This window comes from Emydura macquarii, unplaced genomic scaffold (genome assembly GCF_026122565.2).
Source record: "Emydura macquarii macquarii isolate MOO-44397 ecotype Brisbane River unplaced genomic scaffold, CSIRO-AGI_Emac_v2 contig_374, whole genome shotgun sequence".
Taxonomy (NCBI): Eukaryota; Metazoa; Chordata; order Testudines; family Chelidae; genus Emydura; species Emydura macquarii.
The window spans coordinates 759579-784654 of record NW_027130511.1 but is presented as its reverse complement, the minus strand read 5'-3'; the positions used below and the strand labels follow the sequence as shown (position 1 = coordinate 784654).

Here is a 25076-nt window from a genome sequence, read left to right as displayed (position 1 = left end):
TTGATCTTCTGATTCTCAGTCTCCTCATTAGATAACAACACTAGCCCATATACTGTGCTTTTTATCAATAGATCTCAACATTCTTTATAAAGAAGGTAAGTATTACTAACCCCATTTTATAAGTAGGGAAACTGAGGCACAGAGACGCAAAGTGACTCACCTAAAGTTACCCAGCAGAGCAGTGGCCGAGCCAAGAATGGAGCCCCCATTTTGTGAGTCCCAGTCCAGTGCCCTATCCACTACAGCATCCTGCCTTCATGCTCTACTTCTACTTCTGAAACCACTGTCTCATTTTTCGCCTCAAATGACCTCAAATGACCAGTTCTAATGACTTTTGATTGGACACTACTGTAATGACATCAAATTGAATATTGGATCAGTGGGAGCAGGACTGTGCCTCATCTTTTTTTCCTCCTTATCCTTCCAATTCCTCTAAATTTTGGTTTGGCAAAATAATCAAAGTTAGAGAGAATTAACATTTTCTCTAGCCTTTCTCTGCACAAGAAGCCATGTGCCAGAACAATGGTTTCAGAGCCCACAGTTTAGTCACAGATGAGACTCCTTTAAGAAATCTAAGCTCAGGGGAAGTGAGGGAGTGATTTTTATTTCAAAAGGTTCCATCCTTTAAGAATCTTCCCATAGTTGAAAAATGAAAGACAGAAGCTACCCATTCATTGGCAGAAATTCTATACAGTGATGGATCCAGTGATTCCTCTCTCCAAAGTTTGGGAAGGAAACTGAAGGAAAAGGCACCATCCCTCCCCCAAGTTGGAAAGTGAATTGGGGGGTTGAGGAAGAGTTTAATGCTGCTTCAGCGAAGATTAGAGAGACTGAAAATTATAGATGTGTTCAAACCCAAACCCCAAATTCAAAGTCTTCTGAACTTCAAGAGAGTTCAGACCCATCCTAAACTTCATGGCGTAGGTTCTTTTCTTTTAAAAGGGTCATTGAAGACATGAGTCCAGACCATGATAATTAGTTTCAGTTCCTCCTGTGGTCACTACTTCATTCTACAAGGTTTCCAGTCCACCAAAGCTAAACTGAGAAGTAGCTGTTTATGAAATCGGAACTCAAAGTAGCACTAGTAAGCATTTGTAATATCATTGCTTCACCATTTTATTTTTATTTTTTCTTCAGAAACTCATGGCCTTAGAAACTACTAGTAAACTCTCCCTTAATGGGAATGTTTCCCCATCCCCAAATGTATTCTTTATTTGAACAATTTTGGGGTTTTCTTTTGTTTTTGCTTTTTGATCTATGTTCATTAACAGTTACCTGAATATTATTCAGAATTCAAGCTGTAACAGTTCGCTGTGATACATCAGATAAGTCATATGCTTGTCCTTGACTGGAAAAATCTGCAAGTGTAACGCACTGGTCAGTTTGTGTTATGTTTGCACCACTGTGCCCAATCCACAGAGGATATGGTCTGTCACAGCCCTCAACTAAAGGGCCTGCTTTGTTAACTGAAACTGTAGATCTTTACCATATTAGCTTTGGAGGTTCCTATGTTCAGTCCTTGGTTTTGATCAAAATAGCAGACATTGCACATGAACATCACATGTGAAAATTTGTGCCTTGTGAATTTAAAATTCACTTTCTATGGATACATGCACAAGCTACTCTAAAATTAGCTTTCCTCATAGAAGTAAAACTCTATCACTCAAATGTTCATGGAAAGGGATTCCATGAAGGCGGTTAGCTCAGCCAAAGGAATTCATTAAAACACAGAGTGATTATCCACTGAAAATATTTGATGCACCTACATCTAGGGGAAAAAAAACTATTTGATTCTTTCCCAATATAATCCCTCAGTGGATGATTTGAGCAAAATTAATTTTTTAAAAAATGTTTAAAATATTTGCATTCAATATGAAAACAGGTTTTTTCCCTCTTGGTTACAAGATGGTTTTCTGCTTCAGTGGCACATAGGAGAGCAAAATCTCCCCAAAGGCTTGAAAGCCTTGAACATAATTGCTGCAAGGTTGGGTTAGTTTTAGCTTGTGTTTGGATAGAGCATGTGGCAGTATCTCTCAGGAAGCATAGAATTAGGAAATACAGTTCATTTTAATTCAGCAAGTAAGGAAAGGAGTTTTTATAATAATATTGTACAGTAAACAAACCCGGTTGTACCGGACAGGGCTGATTCAAGTTCTTTGGAGTCAGGAAATTTGTTACTCTGTTGAACGCTTGCAATTGTTTATTTTTTTTCCTTTGTTATTTTACAACTACCCTCTGAGCTGAGTGCAGATACAAATGAGTCCAGATAAAACAGAAATGGAACTTCTGATGTGTGTGTGTGTGTGCGCGCTTGTGTGTGAGAGAGAGAGGGCAAAATCCTCTTAGGGTCTCTACCAAGTCAATGTGGGGGGGGGGGGGGGGAACTCTCAAACCCAAACATGGCAATCAGTTAGACCCTAAGCATGTGAGTGAGACCCACCAGTGAGACACCTGGGAAAGAATTCTCTGTAGTATCTCAGAGCCCTTCCCATGTAGTGTCCCATCTCCGGCTACTGGACATGTTTGCTAATAGCAGTAATGGATGGGCCATATGCTATTTCAGGCAATCTCATCATACCGTCCCCTTCATAAACTTATCAAGCTTGATCTTGAAATAAGCTAGGTTTTTTACTCCACTACTCCCCTTGACAGGCTGTTCCAGAACTTCTCTTCCCTGATGGTTAGAAAGCTTTGTCTAAACTTAAGCCTAAATTTATTGCTGGCCAGTTTATATCCATTTGTTCCTGTGCCAACAATGGCCCTTAAATTTACTCCTCTCCCTCTCAGTGTTTATCCGTCTGATGTATTTATAGAGAGCAATCATTCCTCCCCTCAGCCTTTGTTTAGTTAAGCTAAACCAGCCAACTCCTTAAGTATCCTCTCATAGGGTAGGTTCTCCATTCCTCTGATCATCCTAGTAGCCCTTCTCTGCACCTGTTCCAGTTTGAATTCATCTTTCCTAAACATGGGAGACCAGAACTGCACACAATGTTCCAGATGGGGTCACACTCCAGACTTTGTCTCCTGAAAGACACAGCACAGAAGGAGTAGTCCAGAGAAAGTGGAGGGGTAAAGGTGGCTTTACACCACGTCTGCATTGCATGGATTCCAGGCTGCTGTTGGGGACAAAACAGTGCCTAGTGTAATCTACAGCAGTATTGGTAGCTGTTCTAATTTACAGATGACTTTCCAAGGTTGCCTGTGGACTGCACTGCAGCCAGGCATCTCCATAGGGCTATGCTTACGCTCTTCCACCTCCAGTGTGCACCCTCCCACTTCTGGCCACAATTTACCATGCACCCTATCGCAGGGCTTGCAAGGGGAGTGGAAGCATAGGGTTGCTTACATCAGCCTTGTGCTGTTCTTGTGCTGGAGGAATTCTGACTTGGCTTGTTTACAAACTCTTATTTGCCACTGGAGTGGTGTATAGGGACTGGGCAGAGACCAGAACTGGGCAGGGTTGGAAGTAGAAGTGATAAAATATCATGGACCTGAGTCTGGTCTATTGGTTTTACACCAATATACTTCCCTTGGCTACAATGGAGTTGTTCCTGATTTACACCAGTGTAAGATCAGAATCAAGTCTCATGAGTGCAAGCTACACAATTTGGATGTAGAACTGGATTCACTCCATACTTTCCCCCAGCTTGGGGTGCCCAGATCTAAGGACTATACCTATTTTCTGGTCCAACCAGAAGAAAGAAGTGTAAGAAATCCCTCACGAAAGCTTCTTATGAGATTACCATCCCCATTTGATGGCTCTGAGAGGTCCACAGGAGCAGCCAGAACTTGTGACCTTTTTATTATGATTAATATATTGCCCACAGTATGCTGCGTGCTTTACGGATAGGCAGGAAGGCATGTATTATATTCACAGCAGATACTATTCTGAGGCCAGAAGGATCTCTTCAACTTCACCACCCCCTATTTTCTCCTACACTGCACAATGGTCTCGCTCCTTGGCATGTCAGGTTTTTTGGTGTGGTGTCTACCCACCTTTATTAAGGGCTTGGATCCATGGATGTCTAGTGCTATATAAGCACAAAATACTAATTATTATTATGATTCCCTAAAATAATCGCTGTAGTGGAAAATAACACAGGGCAGAACTTTTGCAGCCAGTCCATTTGCCTGGAATGCTTTGGTACATGCAGACTGCAACTCACTCTTGAGCAGAAAGCCAACATAAGCCCTACACACCACTTAACTCCCACTTAAAAGCTACTAAGAGAGTGCAAGTGATGAAGAGGCCTCTCACTGACCCTCTGCATGTGCTGAATCCCTCCATGGTGAAGCGCAGAGCAGTCCCACTCGCTAGGTGCTTTTTGCAGCACTGTGCTGCTGCTGGAAGGGGCCATTTGGGGACCAACAGCAATTTTGATCTCACTAATGCAACCAAACACAGCTTCCTAAGGTGGGGAGAGAAGTTGAAAAACAAAGATGAATTGCTTTCTATGCTCTCTTCTGTCTCTGTCAGGATTCATTCAATAGAAGACTGTGAGTTTTAGAGGCGAGATGAGCCTAGGAGGGCTTCTTAGCAAGCTGTTTCAGTATTGTTACTGGGCAAACATAAGGATAGTTTAAAAGCCTAGAACTGAATAGCAAGGGCTAATGTTGCTGTTAGATGCCTATGTGTAAACAAGCATGGAGAGCAGAGACTTTTCTAACGCTTAATGCAGCTGGCAGCCTACGTCGAGGCTGCAATTGTGTGACGGGGATTGCCGCATGTACAGACAGACCTACACTAGCTTTAATCTAGCTAGCTTGGGTACCCATAGCAGTAAAGCTACAGCAGCTGTACATGGCTACGCAGGACCCTGGATACGTACTCAGGCAGCTAGCTCATGCTGAAAACTGTGCTGCCACAGCTTCAATGCTCTTGATACCTGAGCTCGCTAAATTAGAGTTAATTTGGGTGTGTCTACATGTGCTGCACTCACATCTCCAAAGGCAGCATAGACGTGCACACAGGGATCATTAGATATGTACCTATTGTTGCCATATCCTCTCTGCTATACTCATTTCCAAAAACTCATCTTACTGTACTGCCTACAAAATTCTAAACTAGATTTAATGGCATGGAGAACGTTCTGGAGGGAACAAACTTGTACTGGCCTTTTGTACTTTCCTCTTCTGATTTTATGATGTGTACTGCTATTATTTGTACTTGTAGCTGAGATCAGGGCCCCACTGTGTAAGTACTGTACATACACATAATAAGAGACCGTTCCTGCCCAAAGAACTTACCATAGACAAGACAAACAAAAGCTGGGGGAAAAGAAGTGACCTTTTGACCAATGGAGAACTGAGGCACAGAGAAATTAAAGACCAGATCTGTGAAGGCATCTAGGCACCTAATGTCCATACAAATCAGGGGGAATTAGGAGATGTTGATTCAGTTCCTAGTTCTGCCACAGATTTTCTTTGTGACTTTGGGCAAGAAACAAAGGGCCAGATTTGTAAAGGTCCGGAGTACCCAGCAAGTGCTTTAAGCACAAGACCTTCCTTCACCTCTGTTTTATTTGATTCTATCATTCCTTGAATCTACATATTTAAGGGGCACAGCTCTGGCCACGAATCCTGTACAGAGGAGGTAGGACACAGTGTTGAAAATGGGTAACAACATACAAAGTAAATTTAGTCTCTCTCATGGCATTTTGGGACTTTGATGAAATGGAAAATCGCTGAGACAGATGAAAAAACAGAAGGGAAAAAAATACAATACCAACAAAATTTAACTGTAACTTTTTTTCCCCAAGCTAAATAAATAATAACTTTTACCAATAAAAAGTTACCAGTAGCTCTATAAGAAACCTCTTTAAACAAGTGAATATTCATCAATATTTCTAAACTTATTCACTTCAATTGTCTCTTTGGTGTTTCCTTACCACAAACATTCCAGTGAATGTCACTGCTGGTAGGAAAGTCTACAGAAACAGTAGGTTTTAAGAGAATGCCATGGAATGTGTGAAACACTAGTGAGTCTATAAAATGGGGTTGAAACTGAGAGTTTTTATTTATGATTTGCATTGTGGTAACATCTAGGAGCCCCAGTTGTAGAGCAGTACAGATTGGCGCTGTACGGTTGTTCCTAGAACAGTGAAAGTATTGCACTTTTCACCATGCGGGTGTGAAGAATTATTGTAGAGTCACTGGGAAAACATTGCAAAACCAAACGATTTCTAGCCACTGCTGGTGCTGAGCTGTTATACAGCTGATGAATAATTCAGTTACTCAGAGGCTAGTAGGGGTTGCAAAGACTTAACTGTACAATCTTCATCTATCTTTTTAATACCTTTCCCCTTTTCAGCTAACAGATTATCTGATTATAATGTTGGTTTTTTAAAAAAATCCTCAATTTCTTTCTTTCAAGTGCATCACTTTGACCTTTTCCAGAGGCTGTGTCACGTACAGTAGGATTTAGGCTTTACCTGGGGAACACCTTCTCTTCAGTGGGCCCATAAATCTTTAGAGTATCAGTGGTGGTTTCCTCTCAGTTAGGGTGCAGGAAATATTAATCTTGCTTTATAACTCCTCAGCAGCGTTTATAGAATGGTGCTGAAAGATGGGAAGGAGTTGTGTGCAGTGGCGTACCAAGAAAGATGGGGGGACCAGGCCCTTGTGTGCCATCCTGCAGGGGGTGGCGAGGGGGCGCCGGGCCATCCCTTCACGACACGCAGGGGAAGGAGGGTCACCAGCCCCTCTAGCACCCCCTGCCCTCTGCATGTCATGAAGGGCCGGCCTGGCACCCCCCCCAGGGCAAGGGATGAGGCAGCCCCTTTCGAGCTGGCACCAAGCTGCGGGGCTGGAGCAGTAGGTAAGTGTGGGGAACCGGGCTGGCCCTTCACGATGGGCAGAAGGGTGCAGGAGGCTGAGGGGTGGCTGCTCCCACTCCCATGCTCCCACCCACGTGTCGTGAAGGGACGGCCCGGCCCCTCCCCCTTCAGGCTGGGGGGTGAGGCCACCCCTTTCGAGCCGGAGCTGTACTGCAGGACTGGAGCACGAGAGGCGAGCACAGCACGGCGGGTAAGTGCGGGATGGACCAGATCCAAGCCTGCATTTTTGCCCCCCCAAGTCTCATGCCCCTCTGCAGGTACAGACCCTCCCTCCCCGGAGCAACTGGGGGGCAGTGCCAGGACCCCTCCTGCCCTGCAGGGGGTGAGAGGGCACCAGAGGCGGGGGGTGAAAAAGTAGGCTTGGCCCCTGGGCACCAGAGACCCACGGTATGCCACTGGCTGTGTGCCAAGCAATATTAAAGGGGGAAGGAGTGGGCTCCATTTGACTGGGATGGTAGTATATATGTGTAGCTAGTGCTTACAGCTTTATTCATATCAAGGTATCCTAGAGCAGTGTGTCTCAGCCTTGCAGGGACCGGCTTGCTGCCTTCCTAAACTGTGTCAGGGAGAACTCAGGGACTGGAGCCGGTTCACGGACCGGTTGTTAAGAAACACTGCCCTAGAGGCTGGAGGATTGTTGGAGTAAGTCCTTTGCTCCCATGCCATAGGGAAGATAAGAAAGTGATAGCCACACTCATTTGCCTGAGACCCGAAGTGAATGATGCCCTCACCTATGCTAATGTGACACTGTGCAGAATTTCATCAGTGATGTAGCACCATGCAACACATTCAGGGCTGGTCTACACTTACGTGGAGATTCGTCGGCAGTCGACGGGAGTTATGCAAGCTACTCAGAGCAGTTTGCGTAACTCAAGACGACTGCTCTGCTTCCCTTCTGCACGCTGTCTACACTGTGTTCCCGTCGACGCAGCGCTACGCTACTTGAAGTGGTAGTTTATCAGCGTCGACTTCCTGATCGATTGAGTGAGTCTACACTGACCGCTCAATCGATCCAGAACAATCGATCTGGCGGCAGCGAATTTGCCGCCGTCAGTGTAGACTCAGCCTTAAAATGTGTCAAGATGTTGCCTCCACAGAAGCAATGTTTAGTTGCTTAAGTCTCTAAAAGCAGCTTTTTCAAATTATCCACAGATTTTTTGCCAGGCTGCCTACGTATCGCTAGATAAAAGCAAACTGTTTGCTTCACTGTGTAGAATAATTTATAGGTAGAGACCAATTTGCTTGCAAAGAAACAGCAGGTTGCCTTCCTTTTTCTCAGTACAAAATTCATTATGCTAAATGCAGTGCAGAACATTTTTTTTAGAGAGGGGGATTCTTTTAATTAATTTGGTGTTATTAGTTTTACCAAACAGTCATGCCAAGTTTTTGTCACAGAAAGATCTAAGCTCTTTGGAGAAGGATCAAGAAAGTGAACAAAGGGACTCACTTTTCCTCTATTGCCACGCAATTAGAGCTAGCCAGAAGATGAAAATTACATTTTGCCACAGCTCTTGAGGCTTCTGAATTTGTTGTTGTTCCACATTGGAATGAAAACAAAACCTTTTGAACATTTCCATGAAATGGAATTGTATCAAAATATCCATTTTCAAATAAAAAAATACAAGTTTTTTTATTTCTCTCTCTTTCTTTCTGGTCAGAAGTAACTAGAGAGCCCTGGAGCTGAGAAAACATCCCATGCAAAACTTTGTTAAAATATATATGTCCCTGTGAAACATTTCAGTTCAACAAAACAGTGTATTTCAATGAAAATACAATTCACTGAAAATATTCAACCAGTTCTACATGTCAGCTTCATTTTTTCTCCAACTCCGACTTCCATGCACTCTCAGTCCAGACTCTGAGATCCATCATCACACCCTTTAATAGTCTAATTCTCAGTTTCAGCTGAGTGGAAAATATCAGGCAAGAAGCTAAGGTGAGACCTATCAAACCCATTTTATCTATGATGGAAACCAGATATGAAATCAGATTTTCTGAGGTGAAAGATTTGAGCAGTAAATCACCAACTTAATCTTCTCACCACACACACATTTATAAAGTTTCAAACTGTAGAGGGTTAAAGGGACAAAATGTCTGACAAACTTCACCTTGGGGAAAGACTAATAGAGACACCAACTGATCTGTTGAGTAGTATTATCCTACGAGATGTGGATCTCCATTTAATATCAGTCCTGGGGGTGATCATCTGTTTCTTTCTGCATGCTGGATTGAAAATAGAATGGAGGTGACCATCTGGCGTAGGACTGGCAGAGGGAGCAGCACACAGAAGTTTTATAGTGAAAATACAGATATTTCCTTATACAAGTGTGTTTGAGCCATCACAGACTTGGGGCTACCACTGAAGTCCATGCAGAAGCTTCAGCTAGAGCAAAACATGGCAACCCAGTCTGACAGTCAAGCACATTACACCTGTGCTCAATATGCTACATTGGCTTCATATCTGCTTGTAAGTGCAATTAAAGATGTGGGTTTTAATTTGAAAAGTGCTCCATGGTCTGTGTCCTCACTGTATCTCTTCTCTGCTTTGACAATTGAGATCAGCTGAGGTAGGTCCTGTTGACAGTCCCTAGATCTGAATTCTGGGGACTACAGGAAGGAACTTCTTGGCACCAGATTTTCAGATTTAGAACTCACTCCCCTCATGGCTGTTCTAGGGCCTGAGACTGTTGATCTTAAAGGCATGGTGCAAGGTTTGTTTGTATATCCAGGCATTTATTTGAGAGTGGGTAAGATCTGAAGAAGATCTAAAAGATAAATTGGAATGGACAATAAATCAATGTCCATTAACGCTGCTTATTGTAGATCATATGTTGTGCCTTCAATATTTAATGATATTTTTACTATGTAAAAATGTCGAGTCTGGTCCAGTGGACTTCTATTTTTTAAATTCAAAGAGTGTGTGTGTGTTTGAGAGACAGACAGAGACAGAGTGTCAATAGGAAGTGTGGCACTGCATAGTGTCTGCAGGATTTGTGTCAACTTTGCACTTCCCATTTCATCTAACTCTTTATAGCACAGCTCCTGCTCCTCCTTCACCCCTGCTCAAGAGGTGTAATGACCAATGGAACCATGTTGCTATGGATTCACTGCTCCTTTCTATTGTCTTACTGTCATTTTCTACCTCTTGGAGAAAAGAGGAAACCCTGATGTATCTGGTCTCCATCAGGAATGCAAGCCACTTGCACAGGGTCCCCAAATCCAGCATCTTCCCACTCCCCACACACATAACCTCCAAACACACAGAGAGCCAGACACCCAAACTACAAAGTGGATCTATATTGTTTTTTTTGTTTTGTTTTTACAGGAAATGCTCTCCTTGAGATGGATGATGGGGTAGAATAAATAAATAGAAGCAAAATTATACACATTCATATAAATTAACAGTAGAAAGATTAATTTTATTGATCAAATGTATCATCTATGGAACAGGTCAGAAAATGGGTTTTCTGTCCCATGAACATTTTTTAGAATAAACCAAAAAAATCACTCCTCCTTCCTCTCCCCCTTCTCCTCCCCCACATCAAAACTTTCTGCAAAATGGAAGTACAACAACAGCAAAAAAAAATGTTGGGTCAATCAAAATGTTTCATTTCAATAAATCCCCCCTAAAAATTCTTCCGTTTTAACCCCCCCCCTTTTTTTTTTAAAATATAGAATAAAATAAATTTAAAAATAAAGTTATTTCAAAATGAAAAATCAAAATAAGATGTTTTGACATTTTTTGACGCTTGTTTCCCATTTTTTTAAAAAACAAAAGTTCATTGACATCAATATCATTTCGTGAAAAAATAAAGTTTTTTTGAAACAGCTTTTTCCAATGGATAACTGTTTCAACAAAAATTTTCTGTGTAGCTCTCATGGTCCATCATGTGGCTTACACCTGATTACCTGACGAAGAGCAATCCTTCTAACATTCTCTGATATTTTTGCTACAAATCAGTAAGAAGAAAGGGGAAAACAAGAGGGAGGGGAAATAAAATAATCATAGATGTGTTTTATTTTGTTTTGTTTTTGTTTTGGTGGGAAAAAAAAGTTTGCTGTTGTAATAGGTCCCCCTAGTGGCAACTATAAAAAGAGCTGATGTGGGTTGCTGTCAAATGGCAACTTCAAGGAATCTGATCATGGCCTGAATTTCAAAAGATAAAGCTCTTGTCAATGATAATATCATGTGTGTTTTTTTTAAATGAAGGGATTTGTGAAGATTATGTCCTTATAAGAAACTTCTCTTTTTTAACTTATTTGTATGGCTATAATTGGATGGAGATAAAAGGAGTTGGGGGAAGGAAAACAAGTCTTTACTTGAACTATAGAAAGCTGCTATGTCTGAAGTCTCCTTAAATATGTTTTATCATTATCACCATTTCTTAAGCTGTCTCGAAAAAATATGCTAATGTGTCAACAGCAATGCCAACCCAAATCCATTTAAATTTCCTCCAGCAGGGTGTTTGTGAGAAAAATTGTCAGTGCTGGTTGGCAAGGCAGAAATGTCCTGATCAATTAAACAGGTGTGAAAAAAGGGAGACGTGAGGGCAGAAGTATCTACTTAAATATGCTGAGTCATTTTGATAACAGCCTCAGTATTGCTATGGGGTTCATTACCTTGCTTGCAGAAAATATGCCTCCATGGACTTCACTGTGTCTATTGTAGCTACAAGGAGATGCCTTATGTTTTCCTTTCCCCAGCAGATGGTCATGATGATCTAGAAAGAAATGTCTCCTTTAGGGGAGATCAAGGGTGAAACATCTTTCCACTCCTACCTTTCCCCTCCTCTCACATACATTTACAGAGAGACAGAGAGAAACTATCCATGGGTACACGTGATTAGGCTTATTACAAAAGCACATTGGTTCTTTGAGAATGTTGCAATTTACATTCTGATCCATGCCTTTGATGCACAGATCTTATGCCATGAATTTTCCAATTCCAGTTTCAAAACCAAATAACTCATACGGAAAGACATGTAATAAATCATCATCTTAGGCTCTTAATCAATTTAGCAGAACATAATGTTCATTCATTTGTAGATGTGCATTGAGAATGAGTATATACTGGATTTATATAGACAGAGGGCTGTATCATGTATTATTCCATAATTATCTTCTATTATCAGCTGATATAAAAACTGTTCCAAGCTGCTGTAACATAGACTATTTTAGGCTCCAAAGAAATGTAATTAGCTTTTTTCCTTGTTGTTTTTCAGTTCTGTATGTAATAGTCTTATACTTACTGTACATGATAAAGATGTGGGGTGAGATCATGACTTGATTATGACCTTATTCTGCTAGGACAGAATAGATGTAATCAGAATAGATTTATGCAGAATAGGATTGATTCACTTATAATAGTGCTAATCAAAGGTGGATTTATCATCTAATTTTTTGTTGTTGCTGCATTTTCACTTATAATGTGCAAGGTACAGATACAGGGCAGGTTTAGGAAAATGTAAGCATCTCCAGCCAAATTGGTGCTGGGTGATTGGATTATTGGACAAGGATTTAGAATTTCTTGGTTCTCTTAGAGATTCCTTGAAGGTTTGGGTAAGTTATTTAGGACCTGATCCTGTACTACTGAAGAAGAAATAGTAGTAGTTAGAGCATTGTGATAGCACCTAGGAGCCCGACTCATGGACTGGGTCCCTATTGTGCTAGGCTCTTTACAAACACAGAACAAAGAGACAGTCCTTGTCCCAAGGAATTTACAACCTAAGTACAAGACTAGAGATAACAGGTGAATGCAGATACATGGGGGAGCACAAGGAAACAAAGAGACAATACTGGGCAGCATGACAGGTGTGGTCTCTGCACACCAGATGCTTAACTGTTGTCAAGTTGGGTTTTTTGTTAGTTATCTCAGCAAAAGAGAGTTTTAAGAAGGGATTTGAAGGAGAATAATAAGATAGCTTTGAGGGTGTTTAAGGGGAGCTCCTCCTAAGAAGCTAGGGTGACCAGATGTCCCGATTTTATAGGGATGGTCCTGATATTCAGGGCTTTTTCTTACATAGGCGCCTGTTACCTCCCACACACGGTCCTGATTTTTCACACTTGCTATCTGGTCACCATACAAAAAGCGAATGGGAGCTTTGCCATTGACCTCAGTGACTGCTGAATCAGCCCCTTAAGCTGCAATTTTCAAACATGGGTGCATAAAATGGATATATATGTGTTCTTATTTATGCTGAACCTATTCATTTATCCCTATTATTTGACCCTTTGTATCTTCTGAACATTTATTATTTCTACTGCACAAGGGTCTGAAATATGCTGGGCATTTTCCAGAGTGGAAGACACAGTCCCTGCCCTGCGGAATTTACAATCTAAAAAGACAAATATAAAAGGCTGTGGAGGTGGGGGAAGGGATACAGCAGTGATCAGGGTGATGGTGGTCACATATGTTTATTTTGTGGTTGATGGTTCTATTTTAAGTTAAACACACTAGTGCCTCTCTCCCCACCCTTCCTCCACAGTTCAATCCAGAAACAAATCTCAGCTTCAGATTCAATGTCTGAGTCTGGCCAACTCCAACCATTTGTAATTCATGAATCTTTTGCCCCCAGATAACGAAACTGGCTAAAATAAAATGCCGAGCTTTGACAATATAAAGTGTCATGATTTTCCTCCTTCCCAATATTTGACTTTCACAAATGAGCTGTTTACTAGCAGATGGTAAGTTATTATTCTTGTAGGCGTCATGAAAGAAGGCGGCCTTTGGGCAGTGGAGGTGGAGAGGGTGGAGATCTGAATGAGGAAATAATAATTGCCTTGCTGACCATAGCACAGAGGTGGGAGAAAATATTAGTATTGGTGTTAGTATTTTATCTGCCTTCAGTGTTGAAAATTAGCCAAAGATCAATTGCTTCAGTTTTTCCTATTTCACTGTATCCCCTGCAGTGTTATTTTGCTTAAGCAAGCAGATTGCCTATTCTTTAACCTGTAAGCCTCAGTTTACAGTTTTCAGCAATCTGAGGCAGAGACCTATTGCACAGCTCCTAGCATAATGGGGCTTCCATTTTGATTGTGGTTTCTGAGTTCTGCTGTAAAATACATATCAAACAATAATAATAACAATTGCAGCATGATACTGATAGAAAATATTTCCCCTAGGATTCCTTTAAACTCCTTCATTTGCACCTTTGTGCTTTTTATTTTCCTCTTTCACACCACAGTCAACACTGAAGTAAAACATCTCTGATTAGATTTCTCTTTGTGCTGTTGTTTAATACGATCAACAGTGGTTACTGACTGAGTGACATACCTATTTTCTGTACTACGAGTTTTATAGTCTCAGTTTATTAACCACCGCTGGCTGGAATTTAGGATCCTGGAATTAATAAAACAGAGTCACTTCCTCAGCAGTTGAGAGGGGAGAAAACACGTTGCAGGAAACTTTTAAAAGATTTATGAAGGCAAAACCTGAGTAACCACAACAAGATATAAACCCAAGAGCACCAGCGTCTTGTACGCGCAGCCAGTGTTCTATTCTTAAGTGACAGCTCAGTCAAAGGTCGTCTAGGTGTATTACCTAATGGGCAGCATTGTGTGTGTCACATCACTTTGCTAGGTAGGAGTTATAATTCCTTTCTTCATGTGCTTCCTCTGTGAAAGTGAAATTCATCCCATTACTCAGGGCCAATACAAGGCCTATGTACCAGTTAAGCTTACTTTGCTGTGACCATGACCTTCCTGCCCCCCTTCTCCCCGTGTGCTTCCTGCAGAGGCAGAAGCTGTGATTGCCTGGCACTCTCTCCAGGTGGGTTCTCCAACATATCCCATGACTGAATTATACCCAATCTCTTTAGCAACTGGAGGAACAACTACAATACAGTGTATTCTCTCCTTTAGACTCCACTGACACACACAGGCTATATCCAATTACAGAATAGGAGTGAGGGAGCCACTGTCATTCTGTATGGTCCCACCATCTCAAAAAAAGCTCTATGAGCCCTTTATCATTTTAAATAGAAGTTGTCCTGACTGATCAGGACAGCATGATCTAGAAGGGAGCTTGGCCATATCAAAGGGGGATAAACTGTCACACTCAGACTCAGGTTAGACTGTAATCCTGTTAGAGTTTCTCTACAGCATCAAATCATCTTACATAATTGAAAAGAAACTGCTCTTGACTGAAATATTCCTGAAAGAGAGTAAAGCGTGGACCAGCAGGTTAGCTAATCTTTCTGTTTCTATAGGAGCACGGCATACAGTAGAGGCATGTGATAAATTTATCATTTGGATGCATAATAATAAGCTATGAGACTATTCCAGTGCTTGGTTTTTAGCTCTGACTGTTTTAGTCCAGGAGATGATACCTGATGAGCCTTCTAAATAACCACAATAATCTTCAAGTACAAAGTTTCCTGTTGTAAGGCTATAATATCTTGATTCCTGAACACGGTTACTAAACTCCCAATTCCTAGTGTTCCCCAGGGCAGCATTTGGGACATACTGTACATTGTACGGCAGTAGCACAGATATGAGCTTTAAGATGCTGTTTTTTCCTGAATTAAATTTCTTGCACTACATTTAGAGATGGATGCCATTGTACTATTTAAAAAGAGACAAAGGTTTTTAAAGAGGAGATCCTTATCTAGCTAGTTTTTTTCTGTGTCCCTCAATACCGTATTATCTAAGTGCCTATTGTAATTGCTCATATTTCTTTTTGAAGAGATATTTTTTCACCTGATGTATTTTACACCAAATTCTGAAAAGTGCCAAGTACTTGCAATTTCAGCTGCGGTCAACAGACTGCATAGATTATCAGAACTTCAGGATTTGGCTCATGAATTTCAGATCACATTAAGCAAGGTGTGGTAGGGTAATGTAATTGAGACGCAGGTATTGAGGCTTAAGTAATAGAGACGCTATAGCTTTAACAGGCAACTCCATCTTGTGCAGTATCTTTCATAGCTACTGTATTCCAAATTACTTTACAGAGTTAAATAATTCAGTCATAAAGCAGAATAATAAGTAATACAAGAGGAAGAGAAATTAAGAAGCACAAGCAGGGGAGGAAAACATATGTTCAAGAACTCATGTATTCTGGGCTAAGAAATTTGATGCAGAATCCACCCACTGTCATAGATTTATTTAGCAGAATCTAAGCTTCATTTTAAATAAAATAAGTGTCTAGCCTTCATGGTTGCAAAGAAAACCCTCCAAATATGAACTGCTATAGTGTTGCATTTCTGAATTTGTGCTGATATAATGAAATAATAACTTTGACAAGTGTGAACTACCTTATTCCTCTCAATGGAATGTTAGTTCTTAAGTCAGTGTGACTGCCAGCATTATTAACCATTTCACTGCTATGGTTTTAGTAGTAATACTCAGATGATCTGCTTATAATCCATTTAGGACAAGTGGTAGATACTTAGGCAGGGTGCACTGGGGCAGAGGAGGATGTACCCGGGACCATGGAGAGATGGGAAAAGAACAGATCAGAAAAGGGGATTAAATGAAAAGAAAAAGCATACAGTGTGATTCATTAATTAGGGCCTAATTCTCTTCCCAGTGATGCCAATGACATAACTCTTTATTGACTTCAAAGGGGCAGAGTTAATTTCCTTTTTTGTTTTGTTTTTTCAGAAGGATAAAATACTTAAGCCATTTCTTAAAATAAAATTTGAGTATTAATATGTTAAATAGACCATGGTGAGACGAGAGACTGAGAATGTAATATGCAAACATAAGGGTCTGATCCAAACCCCACCAAAATCAATAGGACACTTTCCAACACCTCCAAAGGGTTTGGATCGAATCTATGATCAGAATATTTCTGTAGTAATATTAACCTACTGTTTAATAGTACAGCTATTTCCAAAATGCCATACAAGTTATATGCTGTGAATGGAATATTTTTCCACTGATGTTCTTCCCTACTGTAAGCAGGGTCTGAATGAGTCCCCCCTTGCTGAGCGAGGTAGGAGGGGGGCTGTGGGACCAAACTGTATTTACATGAACACACCAACTCTGCACAGGTATCTAGCAGACAGAGCTGTGTTGTCAAAGGGATACCTGTGCAGACCTGGTGTGTTCATGTAAATACTGTTTGGTCCTGCAGCCTCCCCCCAGCTCACTCGGCAGGGGGGAGCTCATTCAGACCCTGCTTACAATATCATGTTATTCAATTTCCTCTTTTTCTTTAACAGGCCTCTCAGATCCCTCATCAAGCTGAAATGAAGACCTTGGAGCCTGAAGAAAGCTGAGTGCACCACTACGTTGCTTCAGAGAAAGGAACTCCTGGTCCAGCCAATCTTTCTCCTGACGACTTTTGGTAGCTTTAAATTGCCTGTTGCCTACCTTCAAAGACACAGCTATTGCTTCTTTCAGCACATATGGAGGAGAGCAGCAAAGTGTGTAACCCTGGCTAATAAGACTGTGTCTTTCCTATGAAGAACAGGAGGCAGGCCAATCATAAAAGGATTATTTCACAGTTAGCCTCCAGGACTTTACCTCTCACCTTATCACTGGACACAAATACAAGCCGATTCCAACGATCTGATTTTTCACTACCTGTGCTTTATCATTGTTTTTATTTCTCTTTCTTTGGTATTTTGTTTCTTTAAGTTCAACATGGGCCTGTGGATGAGAATGTGGCCCAAAGATTGGGCTGCTATCCTGAAATCCTGGCTCATAATTTCCCTGGGGCTCTTCATGCAGGTCTCCAAAACTTTGGCCTGTCCAAGTGTATGCCGCTGTGACCGGAACTTTGTCTACTGTAATGAACGAAGCTTGACCTCAGTGCCTCTTGGGATACCGGAGGGTGTAACCGTACTCTACCTCCACAATAACCAAATTAATAATGCTGGATTCCCTGCAGAGCTGCACAACGTCCAGTCTGTGCACACAGTCTACCTGTACGGCAATCAATTGGATGAATTTCCCATGAACCTGCCCAGGAATGTCAGGGTTCTCCACCTCCAGGAAAACAACATTCAGACCATTTCTCGGGCTGCCCTGGCCCAGCTCTTGAAGCTGGAAGAGCTGCACCTGGATGACAACTCCATCTCTACTGTAGGGGTTGAGGATGGAGCATTTCGGGAAGCTGTCAGCCTCAAGCTTCTGTTCTTGTCTAAGAATCATTTGAGCAGTGTACCAGTTGGACTTCCAGTGGACTTACAAGAATTACGAGTTGATGAAAACCGAATTGCCATAATTTCAGACATGGCCTTCCAGAATCTCACAAGCTTGGAACGTCTTATTTTGGATGGCAATCTCCTTACCAACAAAGGTATAGCTGAGGGCACCTTCAGCCACTTGACCAAGCTCAAGGAATTCTCGATAGTACGGAATTCACTATCCTATCCTCCCCCTGATCTTCCAGGTACACATCTGCTGAGGCTCTACCTGCAGGATAACCAGATAATCCACATACCACTTTCAGCCTTTTCAAACCTCCACAAGCTGGAGCGGCTTGATATTTCCAACAATCAGCTCCGGATGCTGGTGAAAGGGGTCTTTGATAACCTCCACAATCTGAAGCAGCTCACTGCACGGAATAATCCCTGGTTATGTGACTGCAGTATTAAATGGGTCACTGAATGGCTCAAATTTATTCCCTCATCCATCAATGTCCGGGGTTTTATGTGCCAGGGACCAGAACAGGTCCGAGGTATGGCTGTCAGGGAGCTCAATATGAATATGTTGTCATGCCCCACTTCCACTCCTGATCTGCCACTTATCTCCCCAGCCCCTGCTACGACCTTGTCAGCCACACTGGTTCCCACTTCATCAGTTCCAACTCCAAGTAATAAATACAGTCCTCTCACACCCACCACATCCACACTCCCCACTGTGCCTGACAGGGAGGTTGGAGAAAGGGTGACACCTCCCATTTCTGAACGGATCCAACTCTCCATCCATTTTGTGAATGACACTTGCATCCAAGTCAACTGGCTGTCCCTTTTTTCTGTAATGGCATACAAACTCACATGGGTTAAAATGGGCCACAGCCTGGTAGGGGGTATTGTTCAGGAGCGGATAGTAAGTGGTGAGAAGCAACATTTAAGCTTGGTGAATCTTGAACCCAAATCCACCTATCGGATTTGTTTGGTTCCACTGGATGCTTTTAATAATTATCGAGCTGGAGAAGACACTGTCTGTTCAGAAGCCACAACCAAGGCTTCCCACTTAAACAATGGCAGCAACACAGCCTCCAGCCATGAGCAGACAACTTCTCAGAATATGGGCTCCCCCTTTTTGCTGGCAGGCTTGATTGGGGGTGCAGTGATATTTGTGCTCGTGGTCTTGCTCAGCATCTTTTGCTGGCACATGCATAAAAAGGGGCGCTACACCTCTCAGAAGTGGAAATACAACCGGGGCAGGAGGAAAGATGACTACTGCGAGGCGGGGACCAAGAAGGACAACTCCATCTTGGAGATGACGGAAACCAGCTTCCAGATTGTCTCCTTAAATAACGATCAGCTCCTTAAAGGAGATTTCAGACTGCAGCCCATTTATACCCCAAACGGGGGCATTAACTACACAGACTGCCACATCCCCAACAACATGCGATACTGCAACAACAGTGTCTCAGATCTGGAGCACTGTCAGACGTGATAGTGAGCGGAAAGCGAGATGCATAGAACTCTGAGCAAAAACTCTAGGAAAAAAAATCTACACACACAAAAATTACATTTGATAAATGTTACCCAGATGCATTTGTGCATTTGAATACTCTATAATTTATACGGTGTACTATATAATGGGATTTAAAAAAAAGTGCTATCTTTTCTATTTCAAGTTAATTGCAAATGGTTTTGTAACTCTTTGCTTTTTAAATCTTTAAAAAAAATATTGCTGAAGTACTGTACAGGGTTGTACAATAAGAACCCAATGCCATGGCAAAGGATAGAATGACTCATTCTTCAAACATTAACCACTTTGCTGTCGAAGCTGTCTGAAGGATGTAGGTCCCGAGGTAGTCCTGTAGTACAGGACATAAATGTATATTAAAACAGGGTCACTAAGGATGGGCAAAGACAGTTCTGATAAAACGAGTACAACCCTCTTACCCAAAGGCATAACGAACTTTTTCCAAGATTCAGACAAGTTGGAGAACTCTGTTCCCCATTTGTCACTTTCACTTGCCTCTGTATTTTCTGGTTCCATCTAAAAGTGGGAGTTTTGAAGTGCTGCTATAGAGGTTGTTTCAGTGTTTTTATCTGATATGAATGGAAACATGTCAAACACTTTCTGCAAGATTCAGAGTTCCCTCTATTCCTATTCATAAGAGCTAGTCTGAAAAGGGTCTCAAAATATCAGATGTATTTTCATGAGAATTTGTTTCCATTTTCATTAAAATTCAGATATTCTAGACATTTTCTGATCAACTTCAGTGGGAAATGAGGGTGCGCAGCACCTATCCGGTGTCTTATTAGATCACATCACTTTCTGAGACAGCAACTTTTGCAAAGCTAGCATGTTCAGACAAGGACTGAACCTATGAGATGCAGAGTGCCCTCACCCCCTATTGACATCAAATGTCCAAACCCAATAGGATTTGCCATTCCTTAGTGACAATATACCCATTCAGATCACTGAAAGCCTGATCCAAAAATCCAGTGAGGTCAATGGAAAGACTCTCACCAACTTCTATGGATTTTGGATTAGACCCTGATTGATTTAAGGGTTTAAATTAAATTTATTACACAGAATTAGGAAGAAACCACCCGATAAGCAAGAAAGCTCATTATTTTTTTGGTTTTGGGGGGTTTCTCAGACCAAGTCTCTCAGACCAAGTATGAACTGAATTAAATTCAGTGACATAAATCGCTTCAAAATCCAGGGTTTTTTTAGGTGAATGGAGGCACTAAGAATTTGGAGAGCTGAGGGATTTGCGTGGATACTAGTCCATGCTGCCCCTTTTGCTCTCCCTTCTTCAATCCTTAGTCTTTTGGCCACATTTGCAGCAAAGATTTGTGCTTTAAAATAGTTTTTGAGCTTAGATTTTGCTCTCTTCTTCCCTCAACTCCGCAGTTGGAATCACTTCTGCATCCATGAGCTTGACACACACTGGACGGAACATCATGCTTCTGCTAAGATCATGATGTTGCTCTGAAAGTTACATAACATTCCAGCAACTCCACTGACACCTGTGCTTGCCAAAAGCTTTGGTTTGCTTGCCAGCTCGATGGTGGGCTTGGATTCACTTTTATTTTCTAAAACACGTTGGCTCACTCTTTCTCCTGAGACTAGGGAACACACACATGTTCACAGCAAAGAGGAAGATGTTAACATAAATGTCAGTAAGCCCCTCATACAAAAGCTCAGAGGGCTTGTTTTCTACAATGTGTCCAAGGAGGAAGGGAATCAACATGCATGCTTGCTGCAGAGACCGCAGAAGGGTCCAGCAAAAGTTGGTGTCCCTGTAAAAATTGAACAAAATGTTTCTGAAAAACTTGATGTTATATGACAGTGGCTTCTTATGTTGGGAGAGAGAGCTGTGATCCTTTTCCTGGTGAATTTCACTATGCCCATCCCTGCACTCCAGCAGTCATTGAGTGTGCAGCTTCTAAAATGACATGAAAACGTTTCTCTTCTGCACTGAGGAGATTAATCCAATCTTTAATTATAGATGGCAGAGTACAATCATTATCTGAGGAACCACACCCTCCCCACCAACACGTTTTATAATCATATTTTGGAGTTCCATTCTATATTCTGTATATTTGCTATTTTCTCCAGCTATAACTGGTATTTTAGGCAACCTGTGTGGCTACTGTAATAGTAAAGTCACTTCAATTTTGCTGAATAAAAGGCTGCCATCTGATTTCAAATTGTGTAATTTTAGGTAGAAAAGTCTATGCAAAGTGTTTTTTTCTAGTATGTGACCTATTTACTTAAGATAATTGAGAGAAGGCTGGTATTGTTTGTTTGTTTAATATGTTTTAGCTGTCAAGGCCCACAAGACAAGCAGCAAGACACATGCATGTGCACACACCTGTGGCATGAGACATACATTGGAGTTTATTTTAAACTAAGAATCAGTTAATTCATTCTGGGCATGGATATAGGATTTAATTTAACTGAAATAGCTAGTTATTTGTTTGGTTTGAAAAAGCCATCTCATATATTTGATAGTGGTTCCCAATCATTGGTATGTATACCAGTACTGGTACTTCATGCTTCAATGTCTGATACCGTAAGTACGTTTCTCTACATTAATTAGAATCAGCTGTGCTAGGTCTCAGTCTATCAGAGTTATTAGAGCTAGGTGAATTATTCTTACCAAATTACTTCAGTGAGTTTAGCCTATATTTCTAATTGTGAATTATCTATGCACAGATTGATACAATTGTGCTTGCTAGTAAAAATTATTTGATGAATACTCATGTGAATGTGATCCAGATTAAGGGTTGTTCACAAACTATTCAGTTTGACTCCATCTTGGACTATTCCAGGTTTGTAACTAGGTCACCTAAATCACATGGCATTAATTCTGCTCCCTGACTGATGATGGGAACTTTTATAAACAGCAGGAGGAAAATCCAAGAGATTTCAAAGATGGCAGAGTTTGGGCTTCTGATAGCAATCCCTTGTGCAAACACATATTGGCATGGAGTGTTCATTGGACTCATTTGACATGAACTTTATGTCAAAAAAAACCCACCACTTGTTCCAAAGTCCCTGAAAAATCAACTGAAAGAATTAGGGGTACTGTCTAAACAAATTTACTATTTTATTTAAACAAATATTTGGATATATGTTTTGGAAGTATTTTGGTCCCCCTGTTACCAGGCTCCCATCCAGCTGAGCACACTCCAACACACAGCTGAGTTTGGATTATTTCAAATTAGGTTTCACAGTCATACAAACAATTCAAGCTCCATTTTATGATTCTAAGCAGGTGATAGGCACTAGCTGAAGTCTGAGACTGATCAAATGCCTGAAAAGATTGGGAACGTCTCAGCTAAAAATAATTGTTGACAAAGATATTTTTTGTGATTGGAAGTTTAATATTAAATTAATATCACAAGCTTTCATCTTGTACAGAGTATATTCCAAACAGCATCCATTAATGCTGCAGATTATGGGATCTGCCTCAATTAGTGTAAAATCTGCATACTTATACTAGCTAGCATACATCATGGAGAAAAGTTTCAAATGTGTACACACAAAAGCCAAGCAGAACCTCTGAAATGTGCATTTGCTATTCCTGATTTCCACAGATCTCAGTTGTACATGTTCATTAGGGTCTGTGTGCTCAGGGGTTGCACTTGCACATGAATGAAAATCTGACCCATTGTTTACAATAGACTCATACACCTCATGTGCATAAATATAGAATGGATCACTCTGGGGAATAAAAAAGGGGTTGAAATGAAATGATGTAAATTAAATATCATGAAAACATCACAACCGCTGTTATTTGTACTCACTGCATTTATTTTCCAAATACCTTTTTCTTTACAAACTAGTCCCAATTTTCATATATTCTGTCAATGTAACAAATATTCACAGCATGTAGCTTAAAAGCAGAAGCGAACACCTGGTGGTTGCACATCTTTAAGCTGTATGGTTGAGGAGGCCATTAGTGGACTTCTTTATAAGAATATTTATGGTCTGTCCCCGTCCACCCTGCAATTTCCTGCTGGCTGAAAATACATTAGGAGTTTTCCTTGTGGGACAATAAATACATAAAACAAATCTGTTATCAAATATGACAATGAAGTAGCTAATGCTACAGTTCCATTTGCTCCTGGACCAGCTCACGTTTTATTTTTATTTTTTTTTTAAATCATTTTCTCTCTTTATGAGAGTGAGAAAATTTATCTGTGTGGGGAAAGAATACCTAATATTCCAAGCAAAGAAATCCAATTCTTAATATGTTATTGGTGTAGCCTTCAGAGGACTAAATAAGGCACTTTATTAGTGACACGAAATAGCAGTTTCAGTTTCAGCTTTTGACAGTGAAGTGGTTAATTTCCATTGAGTCCTTTGTTTATTGCATTTCTTTGCTCTAACTTATAACAGAGACATTAAAGTTTTACTTTAGAATATGAGAATAATGGTTTTACTCATGACTTACTTATCTTTCCAGCTACATGGAAAAACAAAACAGAAATTAGTGCCAAAAACAAAAGTAACTAGCTCTGAGCCTCATCAAATCCTGTCTGATGCTCACCTTTTTACATAAAAGGATAATTCTAGGAAGATGAAGCTGACATCCTTCCCTAAGATCTACAGGAGAGGTCATTTTGCATCACAGAAGACACTAGGGGATGCTTGTAAAAGATTTATTTGTGAAGTTTTTGCACAAGCATGGTACTGTATTTTCTTTTCAACAAGACAGTTCTTTTTAGTAGCACACCCAGCAACCTAGCACAAAGGGGATGCAGCAAGCATTGACTATACTGGGGACTCTAAAGAAATATGTCCCCTTAGAGTTAAATTCTGATCCTCTCAAATACAGACAAGGCACGGAAGAAATTGTTATGAATACTGGGTCCCAGATATAGTGGCACCAAATATATTAATTGAAAAATAATCATAAAACATTGTTATTAATTGAGACATATGCAAATTTGGTTCTTTTTGTGTTTGGAATACTTTATCTACAACAAGAGAGTACAAGTGTTTTGAAGCCTGCATTATCCATTTTCTCAGACTTGCCATTTTTAACTTCAAAACTCCACCCTACACTATTCAGTACCTTGTTGTAAAGGTAAAGTAAAGACTTCTTAAAAAAAAAAAAAAACACAAAAAACCTACTGTGTTTTTATGAGTAAATGCATTACAATCCAGAAATGAATATCTGATCCAAACAGGAAAATAGGAATGGAGTATAAAAAAGGTCACACTTCCAAATTTTCATTTTTGTCTATTTTTTAAAAAGTGTTTTGCTGTACATCTGCTCTCTCTTTAAATTCTAACCAACTGACTTGTTTGTTTTATCTCTTTTTGTTCAAAGCAATTTTGCCCCTATAATGAGAACTACCTGTTGGTGTCATTTTCTGAAAGATTATCTTAGCTATAGGCACATTTACATCTTGGTATGCATATAGGAACTCACTATACAAGAAGACAAGACTGTAACCTAATGTTTGCATATAGTATGTGCGTGTGTGTGAGTATGTGTAGATACATAAACGCCATGTGTGTATGCGGAGATAATATCCAATCTGTGTGAGAAATTGTAGAGCAGTGGGATAAATGCATTTATCATGCATCTTTGGGTCTCTAACCTGTCTTTATCCATTAATCTATTTTCCAGGAATGAAA

The 25076-nt window shown here is 40.7% G+C and overlaps 1 protein-coding gene across 1 annotated transcript in view; it reads left to right on the top strand.

The window, feature by feature from the left end:
• FLRT2 (fibronectin leucine rich transmembrane protein 2) overlaps positions 1–24735 on the top strand; it is a 66488-nt gene extending 41753 nt beyond the window's left edge. The window contains exon 2 of the mRNA XM_067532277.1: positions 17003–24735. Coding sequence (XP_067388378.1) covers positions 17427–19412 — 1986 coding nt within the window. The 5' untranslated portion in view covers positions 17003–17426 and the 3' untranslated portion in view covers positions 19413–24735. The remainder of the gene's footprint in view (positions 1–17002) is intronic.
• Positions 24736–25076: the final 341 nt, after the last annotated feature.